At 44.0% G+C, this 12,642-nt stretch overlaps 1 protein-coding gene across 1 annotated transcript in view; it reads right to left on the bottom strand.

Annotated features, from left to right (window-relative positions):
• The window catches only part of pdxdc1 (pyridoxal-dependent decarboxylase domain containing 1), a 68,959-nt gene extending 58,088 nt beyond the window's left edge, over positions 1-10,871 (bottom strand). Inside the window, exons 1-5 of the mRNA XM_061711876.1 lie at positions 10,652-10,871; positions 6,047-6,141; positions 5,714-5,782; positions 5,322-5,402; positions 4,738-4,887 (exon numbers count right to left, since the gene is read on the bottom strand). Coding sequence (XP_061567860.1) covers positions 4,738-4,887; positions 5,322-5,402; positions 5,714-5,782; positions 6,047-6,120 — 374 coding nt within the window. The 5' untranslated portion in view covers positions 6,121-6,141; positions 10,652-10,871. The remainder of the gene's footprint in view (positions 1-4,737; positions 4,888-5,321; positions 5,403-5,713; positions 5,783-6,046; positions 6,142-10,651) is intronic.
• Positions 10,872-12,642: the final 1,771 nt, after the last annotated feature.

The raw sequence follows: 12,642 nt of genomic DNA, 5'->3' as shown, positions 1-12,642 counted from the left end.
AACGTTTTTTTGTCTGTGAACTGCGCTGGATTTGTGTGTGAGTTTTGAGGACTCCCTTGACGTGACTCGATCCACAAATAGGTTTTTTTTTTTAACACGGAAGGATCTGCAACCAATCAGATTAAAGGGGCGGATACACCTGCTGTTTTGAACTGCGTTCGCTTAGAAAAGTGATTCATATTTCGAGTTGGTGGAGTAAAGACAAATAAACAGCAACAGGAGATAAAAAGATAAATACACAGGATGGAGAGGAGATCACTGCTCTGATTTTCTTGGGATCTAAAGAAAACAGCGCGATCAGAGATGGTTTGTCGGGGCCGTTCAACCAGAGCAGTCAGGAGACTGCACTCCAAGTCCTGACGATGCAGCAACTGATGATGAAAAACAGCGGAGATGTTTATGTATTTGCTCCGTTTGGTGTGACTACGTGTTTACATGGGATTGTCCCGCTGATTCAGAACCAGACAGATGCAGCAGAGAGCTGCTGCGCTGCCTGACGGGGACGAGCTGCAGCGGCAGGTGGAGCAGTACGCGCGTGTCAGGAGATTAATTTACCGAAATATCTGGAGTAAAGTCGGTATCAGTCGGACTGATAACCGAAGAACCTCTGTATCCAGCTCAGATGTTTGATGATCGGTGGACTAAACCCCGAACAGCATCATCACCGCTGCATCTTCCCCATGAGCACGACTCTATCTGCACGGGGAATGTGTTTGATCTGCCACCGCTGTTTTGACACATGGTTTGTCTTCTGTGTGGTGGCGATTGTCACATCATAAATGTGAGAATAACAGCTGCTTGTTTCTGACCTCCACGTCTGGTCACTGTGGTCAGCTGGTGTCTGACTGGGACCAGCGCCACTCGCGGCCAGAGCCAGAAACGCGACTGCAGCAATATTCACCCCCGTCAACAGGCTCGTCTCGTTCTCCTGAAAGACACCCGTAGTTCAAATACATAAATATCTCCGCTGTTTCTCATCATCAGTTGCTGCATCAGCAGGACTAAGAGCTTTCCTGACGGCTCTGGTTGAACAGCCCGACAAACCATCTCCGATCGCGCTGTTTTATTTAGATCACAATAAAATCAGAACAGTGATCTCCTCTCCATCCTGTTTATTTATATTTTATCTCCTGTTGCTGTTTATTTATCTTTACTCCACCAACTCGAAATATTAATCACTTTTCTAAGTGAACGGCGCTAACGCAGTTCAAACAGCAGGTGTATCCGCCCCTTTAATCTGATTGGTTTAGAGTAAGTCGTGTTTTATCCACTGCTCTGCGTCCCCCACATGGGGTGTGCTCATATGATTGGCTGAAATAAAGGAAGACATCTGATTGGTTGCAGATCCTTCCGTGTTAAAAAAAAACCTATTTGTGGATCGAGTCACGTCAAGGGAGTCTCAAAACTCACACACAAATCCAGCGCAGTTCACAGACAAAAAAAACGTTTGTAAATCAGGTTATATTTGTGTGTGCATCAAAAATACATTTGTATATCTTGTCCTACGCACGTGTGAATTGTTCTGTGCATGTGTGAAACGGTGTGTGTATTTGCAAATCGGTCTGTGCATTTGTAAAACTTGTCCTGTGCATTTGTGAATTATGAGACTGTTCTAGCTCCATATCCACAGGCCTACGAGAGTTGGAGATCATTCAGTTTCTTTACTCAACAATATTTTCACAAATTCTCTAGGGAAAGGAATGAATTCTGTGATTTTGTTTTCAGATTTATCTGACCATTTTCCTATTTTTCAGTGTTCTCTAATACAGGCTGATGGGATTAATTACACTAAGAAACCAAAGTATAAAAGAATCATGAGCAAGTCAAACATCTCTAAATTTGAACATATGCTTGCCAACATGTCATGGGATGATATTTATACAAATAATGCTGATTCAGCATACAAGAAGTTCATGGATATAGTAAACACTAGTTTTAATCACTGTTTCCCCGTAGGCAGTTCTTCTTAAACTACTTTTTTTTTTACCTTGTCTGCACACATATTAATGATTGATACCATGACGGTAGAAACCAAAGGCATATATATGTGCATTATTACTATATTTAATATATATACATATATATATGCATACATATGCATACATAAATATACACATACAAACCCAGTGATTTTTTTTTTTTACCCTACCCTGCAGCCTAACCTGCACCCTACCCTGCAGCCTAACCTGCAGCCTAACCTGCAGCCTGCCCTGCAGCCTACCCTGCAGCCCTACCCTGCAGCGTACCCTGCAGCCTACCCTGCAGCTTAACCTGCAGCCTAACCTGCAGCCTACCCTGCAGCCTGCCCTGCAGCCTAACCTGCAGCCTAACCTGCAGCCTGCCCTGCAGCCTACCCTGCAGCCCTACCCTGCACCGTACCACCGTACCCTGCAGCCTGCCCTGCAGCCCTACCCTGCACCGTACCCTGCAGCCTGACCTGCAGCCTGCCCTGCAGCCTACCCTGCAGCCTACCCTGCAGCCTACCCTGCAGCCTACCCTGCAGTCTGCCCTGCAGCCTGCCCTGCACCGTACCCTGCAGCCTACCCTGCAGCCCTACCCCGCAGCCTACTCTGCAGCCCTACCCTGCAGCCCTACCCTGCAGCCTCACCTGCAGCCTCCCCTGCAGCCTGACCTGCAGCCTGACCTGCAGCCTCCCCTGCAGCCTGACCTGCAGCCTGACCTGCAGCCTGACCTGCAGCCTGACCTGCAGCCTGACCTGCAGCCTCCCCTGCACAGTACCCTGCAGCCTACCCTGGACCGTGTCTCCTCATTTTCTCGTCCATTTTGGGAGGTTTATCCACACCATGGTCATTCCTCTAGAATGTCCCATTTTCTCTGCTTATTGACGATGGCTTTGACAGTGGTTCATGGTATGTTCAGTGTAGGGCTGTGCGATTAATCGATTTTAAATCTAAATCGGGTTTATTAATAAAGACGATGTTAAAAAAAGGAAAATCGGAAAATCGATTTTCCTCTCGCATGCTGCTGGGCTGTGCGTCTCTCGGCTACCGTAGTCCTCCTCCCCCCTCCCCTCCCGAGAAGCTGTGAGCACGCTGGAGCGCTGCCCGCCCTTTTGTAAGCATGTCAGCGTTTGCAAAAGAAAGTGAAAATGTTGTTGATAAAAAAAGGGCAAGAAAAGAAAGTCAATAGTGTGGAATTGGTTCGGCCTTGCAGTTTCTTGCAGTCTTCTACAACCGTTTCCGGACTGGTCCATTCCAACACTTAATCGTTGCAGTTTCTTCAGTAACTCTTTGTTGTGCAACCCAAAACATGTACTGTGAGCAAATAATACAGCAACAGCTGACTTTAAAGATGCATTCGGGAACTTCCCAAAAATCCAGTAACTAGCCAGAAAATGTGAAGGAATATGACATTCATACCCCTCCCAACCTCTCTGCTGAACTACAGAACGGTCTCCCTCTCCCCTCCCATCCAGGAGAGGACATGCACCTGAGCTGGAGTGTGTGAGCACAACTAAGTTAAGTTACTACAGAAACCCAAGGAATCAGAGAACCGACACCTGAGAATAAATCAATGGTATAACCAATGGAGGTAGACGAGTGTCTTAAATGATAAACCTTGTAGAATTGCTTCACATCTAATCTTTGCTAAGCAGTGGCGTAAGGGTGTTTACTGGAGGCGTAGCGCTGGAGGAGCGTGGCTCTGACCGGGGTTGTGTGTGATTGACAGTCTGTAAACACACCCCCATGCTACAGGTGGATCCAAAGGAGCAGATTTGTTTTTCAAATGATCTAGTTTATATAATATTATCAGAAAACATGGCGACCCTCACCAAATATGACAAAAATACCCTTCCCAAGGGACACGGTGGCGCAGCTGGTAGTGCAGCCGTCTCACAGCAAGAAGGTCCTGGGTTCAATTCCTGCCGGGGACGCTGGTGGGCGCTGAAGTTAGTTCCCCCATGACTTCAGCACCCTGGGTGGGGTTGGAAAGGATCTTTCTGTGTTGACAGCTTTAATCTTTCCAGTTTACAGTCTGGTGTGTGTGTGTGTGTGTGTGTGTGTGTGTGTTTGTGTTTGTGTGTGTGTGTGTGTGTGTGTGTGTGTGTGTGTGTGTTTTAACCTTCCTACCTGGCTGCAGAGGTGCTGACCCAGACAGGACCTGCAGGAAGCGCTCTGGTAGATGACTGGCTGTTTGGAGCTCAGAACTGTGTAGCCTTCAGTAGCGTAATCTTCGTAGCGGCCGTTGATGACCAGGCGACAGACCTTCACCAGGCCTTCGCTGTCATACTCGTGGAAGTAGGGCCGATCCATTCTCATACCTGTGAGGAAGACAAGTGAATAGAAAGGGCAGGATAACTGAGTGTGGACGTGAACGTCGTTCAGCCTCACAAGTTCATTCTAATTTACTTAGCATTTTACAATCTAAACTAAAATTCTCTTTAACTGGTTATCATAATGATTCAACATGCTATCTGGTCTCATTGACCCTCAAAACCCCCTGTCAAAAAGCTGCACGTTTTGAGCAGTTTTTGTCGTTTTGTGGGGATCAAGGAGTAACACGTGTAACACGCAAGGAAGTTCTTCACCGTCTCAGGCAAAGCAATTTGAGCTCTAAAGCTATATTTTGACATATTCTGTTTATGGCTGCAAAAATGAGCACATGTTAATGTCATGGAGACTGTAATGAGAAATGTGCTTCCATGCTTTTATGTGTGTTTTATGATGTAATCATGTAGATCCCAGTAGGACACGGCAGATGCACATCAGGGCGTACCTGAAGAGTCGGCAGAGCCACAGCATGGTGTCTGAGAGAATCCGAGTGGTTAGTTTACGGAGTCGCTGTCTATCCAGCACTGAGATGTAGGCCGCAAGGCTGGGACCCAGCAGTGCCATTTGACCTTGTTCACCCACATTCTGCATCCGACTGGAGACAACAAACAGCAGTTTCATAACACACTTCATACTGGGAATGTTTCATTTCTCCTTCTCGATCAGTCTAAAAGTGGGTTCTCTTCAACTCCCCATTAAACAAACAGAAAATGTGTAACAGGCTTGACAGTCCTGTAGAGAATCGTAGCAATAATCCACATTTAAGTTAACATGCAGGTCTTAGGACGAAGAGAAGAATCCAGAGCACACAGAAGGGCCCCAACCTTCTGCTTGTGATGGAACCTGAGTAATGCTATGCTGGTCCAACACACCTGAAGCCAACGCTTTCACAACCCTAAGGTTTTACAATTAGAAATCATATCGACTGACAATTACAAAGATCTTTAACAAATCAGAATTACAATGAGTTTAGTTTGAAACAAATGATACAATTGCGACACTCAAAGGGCACATGTGACGTGTACTCACAGCTGGCTGGGCTTGTCTTCTTCCTCCTCGTCATGTATCAGGTTGTGAACAAGATGAAGAATAGAGGCAACTTCCTGACCCCTGCACAGGGGTCACAGGGTCAACGTCAGAAAGAAATCTCCTCCTACTGTCACACTTCAACCCATTTCACACTCCAGCAAGTGAACAGAACCTTTTCTAGTCGATTTCACATACCAATAAAGAATTTAACAGAATATAAACCAATGAAAATAGTTCCATATACTTAATGGTATGTCTAGGATGCTATCATTTCACACAGACATACACACTTGTGAGGTGTGTGTGTGTGTGTGTGTGTGTGTGTGTGTGTGTGTGTGTGTGTGTGTGTGTGTGTGTGTGTGTGTGTGTGTGTGTGTGTGTGTGTGTCTTACTCTCCCTGCAGGGGTCCAGGGATACAGTTTCTACTGATATGCTGCATCTCTGCTCCAGCCTCCAGCTCCCTAAACAGATAAACACACAAATACGTCCTTAACCTTAACTCTCACTGCACTGCCTGGTAACATCAGAACTGATGGAGGCGGGACCGGACCTGGAACTCCCATTATAAAAAAGAACAGATGCAGGCGGTCAAACTGTTGAAACAGAGGTCTCAGCTAAAGCACACTTTTGTGTGGATTCTGAACACATTGTAAAGGATATTGTAGACCCTTAAACAAAGTATAAAACAACTATATGAGCACGGACCATTTACCCTCCAACCTTACCTCTGTCCATCTCCGAGGATTTTTATGGCTTCACTCAGATTATTTCCCACTTCAGCCAGCGTGACATCCACCATAATCGAAGACGTGTGGTGTCACTGGGGGAGAATTAAGAAGACCAAATAGCAACAGCACATGAGAATACAAATAAAAAACATTCAGACGAATTCATGATGAAGTCAGACGGAGATGGATGTCTTTCTCTCAGAGGACACATCTGCAGGAACAGATGCACCGTCCCACTCAGGAATATGGGCCCTGTTACCCCTTTTACACCAAGCTGGTTCCAGGGCTGGTGCTAGTGCTGGTGCTAGAGCCGGTTCGCGGTTGGTTCTAAGTAAGAACCGTTTGCTTTTACACAAACCAGCAGCTGGCCAGAGAGCTACGTCATCACGTTACTGTATACGTCACCACCACGCCCCCTCGTTTTCATCCCTACCCTGATCAGGAAGCTGAGAGCCAAAAGCTGTTTTCATTTCAGCTGTAGCGCTGTTAATATGGCACTTTATTAAGTTTTAATATTTTTTCATGTAAAGTAACCTTTAAGATCCCCAACCTGGGCTCAGTTTATCCAAATAACGGCTGTTAAGAAATTTGACTCGAGAGCCGGCAGCCCCGTGGGCCGGGAATTTTTATTAAATAAATGGATCGAGCGTTGAAGACGGCGGTTAAGTTAGCAGACTCTTTTATTATGACATCCATTTATTTAATAAAAATTCCCGGCCCGCGGGGACGGGCTGGGAGTGGGCTCGGATGAGGCTGCCGCTCCATCGGCGGGCACGGAGCCCGCCGACGTTACTGTTGATGGATTGTACCGTAGACCACTGCTGCTTCTGTTTTACATCCATTATTAAATAAATGGATGTAATAATAAAAGAGTCTGCTAACTTAACCGCCGTCTTCAACGCTCCGTTGTTTAAGCTCAAAGGGGCTGGTGTAGCACCAGTTTTGAGAGCCAGGAGCCGGTCCTTAGGCTGTGTAAAACCAAAGAACTGGCTCTAGCCCAGAACCAGCCCTGGAACCAGCTTGGTGTAAAAGGGGTATGTGAAGCAGAGCATCAAACCGGGGTGATTACTAGCAACTCTCAGCTTCAGAAAACTCACAAGCAACCTGTTGTTCCTTTAGTTACCTTTAACAGGGGAACACTTCCTTGATTTACCTGTAACAGCTGCTAGTTTGCTTTAGTTACATTTTAGTTACCTGCCGCCTCATCACAGGATGCCTAAAGACAAGGCCAGTTCCGTGCCTCGTTTGGCGCTTCTCCACTAGTACCTATTCAGCACGCCCCGGCTCGGGATGGCTCGTCCCTCATCACGGCTCCACCCGCTTTGTCCCCGTTTGTTCCCCCCCCCCCCCCCAGGTGAGAAGTGGGCAGGTTGGGGTGAAGCTGCTGTGACGTACTCGATTGCGCAACCACTTTGTTTGTGTCGGCACAGATGAGGAATCAACTGGAGCCGCGAAAGGCTGAGAGTAAAACAGAGCTCCTGGTGGATCTGATCGTTCCTTATCACCCGTCTACATCCCTTTTTTAATTCTCTCGTCAGCCCCCAAGTTTATGAACATCTGCACCTCAGAGTTGGATCACCAAACAGACGTTTGCGCTGTATAATAAAATCGCTGCGAGTCGCTCTCGCGCTGACTCCGGCTTCCTGATTCGAACGTCGACCAATCAGTGGCGTGTGAAGAAGAAGAAGAAGAAGAAGAAGAAGAAGAAGAAGAAGAAGAAGAAGAAGAAGAAGAAGAAGAAGAAGAAGAAGAAGAAGAAGAAGAAGAAGAAGAAGAAGAAGAAGAAGAAGAAGAAGAAGAAGAAGAAGAAGAAGAAGAAGAAGAAGAAGAAGAAGAAGAAGAAGAAGAAGAAGAAGAAGAAGAAGAAGAAGAAGAAGAAGAAGAAGAAGAAGAAGAAGAAGAAGAAGAAGAAGAGAGAACTCTCAATGCAGATTGTACTTTCATGTAGACACAAACGTACACTCATTCACATGCGTACAGGAGCAGAGCTGTGGACTAAAACTTATTTTATCAGGAATTAATATATTTCATCCAGCAAAATGACATTTTTGCTGATTTAACTGCCGTTTTTACCTGAACTGATCACGTGAAACACGTATCTGATGGTTGAGGAGCTGGATGGTCCCAACCATTTTATTTGCTACATTGATCCAACAAAAAATAATTAAAACCCGTGCTTATTAATCACAAAACACAGGTTAAACATCAGACCACATCCGCTCCGACCCGGTGTGTCAGTGATCAGCTAAGACAGACTGAAGCTTCGCCTGAATTATGGTTCCGCGTTAAATCGACGGCGTACGGACGCGGTGCGGTGTGCGTCGCCGCGAACCCTACGCCGTCGGTTCTGCGTTGGTGTGACGCGGAACCATAAATCAGCCACCCGGAGCAAGTGCTCCCTGACAGTTGATGTTGATCCAGGACCAAACTTGTTAAGGAGCATCAAACTCACTCTTATCTACGCGGAAATAACGCTAAAATATAAAGAAGGCATCCCAAAGTGTGATCTATGGTGAAATAGGAAACTGAAGATGTGTACGCTATATGTGTATTTCTATATGTGTATTTCTGGATTTCTCGCCCGCGGGCACGACCCCCCCGGCCGACCTTAGGGTTGCCAAACGTCCCTTGAAAAACGGAATCGTCCCGTATTTATAAACTAAAGTATGTCCCGTATTGAGCTGAAAAGGGACGCACTTTGTCCCGTTTTACTGTGAGAGTCGAAAAATACCGGTAGTCATAAAATGCCAATGGAAAATGACATTGAGCTGTTGAGTTCATAAGTTATTTTGTTCTGTTTTACCACAACTGTAGCTACAGTCATGGCCTTTGAGGCACAAATATGTTTACAAGTTTTCTACAGACTTTCTGTTTACACTTTTGTTTTGCACTAAAAATGTTCACTATTACAGGATGGATGTTCTGCTTTCTTTCTATTGTTTTATATTACTGTATACAATTTTAAGTTAAGCAGGACAGGTTTCTGTTTAAGAAACATACTTATTTATTCAGGTGATATTTTTATTTTGTATTAAAGTGAATTGCTGGATAACTAATTTGTTGTCCATGTGCTCAACATTCAAAAATATGCATCTAATTCAATTCAGGTTCAAGTCAAATAGTTAAAAAATTGTTTCACTCACAAAAAAGGGGCTAAAAAAAATTCACCACGACAGGAAAGGTGAAGGCAATCGATGAGGTGTCCCTTATTTATTTTACAGATAGTCGGCAACCCTGGCCCCTGGTGACAGCTGATTTAGTTCCCTTTAACTAGACTCTACCTTTAACAAGTGACAGCTGCTTTAGTTCCCTTTAACAAGTGACAGCTGCTTTAGTTCCCTTTAACAAGTGACAGCTTGCTTTAGTTCCCTTTAACAAGTGACAGCTGCTTTAGTTCCCTTTAACAAGTGACAGCTTGCTTTAGTTCCCTTTAACCAGTGACAGCTTGCTTTAGTTCCCTTTAACAAGTGACAGCTGCTTTAGTTCCCTTTAACAAGTGACAGCTCTTTTAGTTCCCTTTAACAAGTGACAGCTCTTTTAGTTCCCTTTAACAAGTGACAGCTGCTTTAGTTCCCTTTAACAAGTGACAGCTGCTTTAGTTCCCTTTAACAAGTGACAGCTTGCTTTAGTTCCCTTTAACAAGTGACAGCTTGCTTTAGTTCCCTTTAACAAGTGACAACTGCTTTAGTTCCTTTTAACTAGACTCTACCTTTAACAAGTGACAACTGCTTTAGTTCCCTTTAACAAGTGACAGCTTGCTTTAGTTCCCTTTAACAAGTTTGATTGATTGATTGATTGATTGAATTTATTTATTTAAAACAGGGACAATGCACAAAAAAACATTAATCTTGTAAAACAAGAAGAGATGCTTTGAGCCAGGTTATAGCAACAATTGCTAATTTCCGCCTGTAGTCCCTGGTTAAAAGTGACAACTGCTTTAGTTCCCTTTAACCAGTGACAGCTTGCTTTAGTTCCCTTTAACCAGTGACAGCTGCTTTAGTTCCCTTTAACCAGTGACAGCTTGCTTTAGTTCCCTTTAACCAGTGACAGCTGCTTTAGTTCCCTTTAACAAGTGACAGCTTGCTTTAGTTCCCTTTAACCAGTGACAGCTTGCTTTAGTTCCCTTTAACCAGACTCTACCTTTAACAAGTGACGGCTGATTTAGTTCCCTTTAACAAGAGCCAGTCTGCTTTAGTTCCCTTTAACCAGACTCTACCTTTAACAAGTGACAGCTGCTTTAGTTCCCTTTAACAAGTGACAGCTGCTTTAGTTCCCTTTAACTAGACTCTACCTTTAACAAGTGACAGCTGCTTTAGTTCCCTTTAACAAGTGACAGCTGCTTTAGTTCCCTTTAACTAGACTCTACCTTTAACAAGTGACAGCTGCTTTAGTTCCCTTTAACAAGTGACAGCTGCTTTAGTTCCCTTTAACTAGACTCTACCTTTAACAAGTGACAGCTGCTTTAGTTCCCTTTAACAAGTGACAGCTGCTTTAGTTCCCTTTAACTAGACTCTACCTTTAACAAGTGACAGCTGCTTTAGTTCCCTTTAACTAGACTCTACCTTTAACAAGTGACAGCTGCTTCAGCTCCATGTTTGTTACCTGTAACAGGTGACCGTTGGGGGCAGTGCTCCGTTGACAGGGACGCGAAGAGAAATTAAATGTGACGAAGTAAGGCAGGTATAAACCTTCGCCAGGTTCCTGGAAAGCCTGCTGAAATGTAGATTTGTTTTTGATTTTTTGGGGGTAATTTAACAGATATTTCCTGCCTCTCTCGCACGCTCGCTGACCCGGACACTTTACTTCCTGGTTGCTGAGCGACGCGCTCCACGTCGACATCAGTGACGTCATCGGGCCACAGCGCTGCCCGGCAGACCTGATGGATCGATCACAGAGCGTCCGTTCATATTGATTGGGCCTGCCCGGCAGACCTGATGGATCGATCACAGAGCTGTCGTTCATACTGATCATTGGGCCTGCTGGTGTTTGTATAGCAGAATTTTTTTCCTTTTATAATTTACTTTCTCAGTACTCGAGTTGTAAAACACAATCAGGGGGGTGGTGGATTTTATCATATGGGGACAGATAATTTGTGCTGATTACAAATAATATAATATATTACAAATAATAGCAGTGACCAAAACAGCTGCAGAAATACTGCAGGAATGACATAGCAGCAGTTAAATGCAGCCTTCTGTAAGCTTTAAATATCCACTGGGCTTACATCAAATATATCAAAACACAACAATAAAAAACCCTTTTCTGAACTTATCAATATGACTCTGTCCTTCACAGGATAAGTCAAATGGACCACTGCAAAAACTTAAAATCTTAACAAGAATATTTGTCTTATTTCTAGTTAAAATGTCTCATTTTAGTAAAAAAAATCTCATTACACTTAAAACAACAATTTTCACCTGTTTCAAGTAGATTTTCACTTAAAATAAGTAGAAAAATCTGCCAGTGGAACAAGATTTTTTTGCTTGTAATGAGAAGATAAATCTTGTCCCACTGGTAGATTTTCCGATTTTACTTATTTCAAGTGAAAATTGTCAAATAAGTTATTTTACTGGTGTTATTTTTCTGGTGATGACTCTAAATGTTGAAATAGCAGTAAAACCATATTCATTGATGAAATTAAAAAGGGATGGAAAGGGGGATGGCAGTTTTACAGGGGGGTGATTTTTATTTCAGGGGGGATGCCACCCCCCCTCATCCCCCCTCAACTCCAATACTGGTTATTCTGTCATTTAAATGCCCATGTGAGCGTTAACTTCTCAGATCTTTGGCTTAAAGATATGTTGTTTTTTCTGAACAAAACCTATAATAACTTCAGCTATTCTCAGCTGTAAAATAAATATCAGTAGAGGGTCTAAACAAATTACTGTTATTATTATAACTATTTTATTTATTTTTGCGTTGTGGTAAAATAAATTGGTGGGTCCTTGTCTTTAAAAAAAGCCAAACAGAAAGTTTGAACAAGTTGAACTGTCCTAGATGTATGTAATTTGTGTATGCGTGTCTGAATGTCTGTGAGTTCTGACTGAGTCAGTTGTCTCCTGTTAAGTGTTTCTCAAAGTGCTCTCTTAATTTCCTTCGCTGAATTAAGAGAGCAGGATGCATTAACTGACCAAATACAGCAATCAGTTCAGGTCATAATGAGAGCTTTTTTTCTCATTATTAATGCATATGATACTTTTACTTGAGTAGCATATTCATTCAATGACTTTGTGACACGTCGTATGTGTACTTTTCAGGAGCAGATCATGTGTGTACTCAGTGCAATAAAAACCTGTCCAGGATACAGTCTATCAGAAGCCTCTCCCTGTAGACACACACCTCAACACTAACGTGACCATGTAGAAACGATGTAGAAACGGGATCTGCCAGTAGCATGAGTTCACATTCAGATTCAGATTCATTTATATGTCATTGAGTCAGCGTCCCGACATTCCAGTACGGCCCATCCAAGAGAAACAAAAATAAGACACAAGCAGACAGGTGCCTGGGTCTCCGTGGTAGACGGCCTCTCGGCGCAGCATTTCCTCCTGGTTTGCTGTGTTAGGAGGGCTGATACGGAGAGAGCCAGGGAA

Source organism: Cololabis saira, chromosome 21 (genome assembly GCF_033807715.1).
Source record: "Cololabis saira isolate AMF1-May2022 chromosome 21, fColSai1.1, whole genome shotgun sequence".
Classification (NCBI taxonomy): domain Eukaryota; kingdom Metazoa; phylum Chordata; class Actinopteri; order Beloniformes; family Belonidae; genus Cololabis; species Cololabis saira.
Note: the sequence above shows the minus strand (reverse complement) of the source record. Positions and strands in the feature narration are given on the sequence as shown.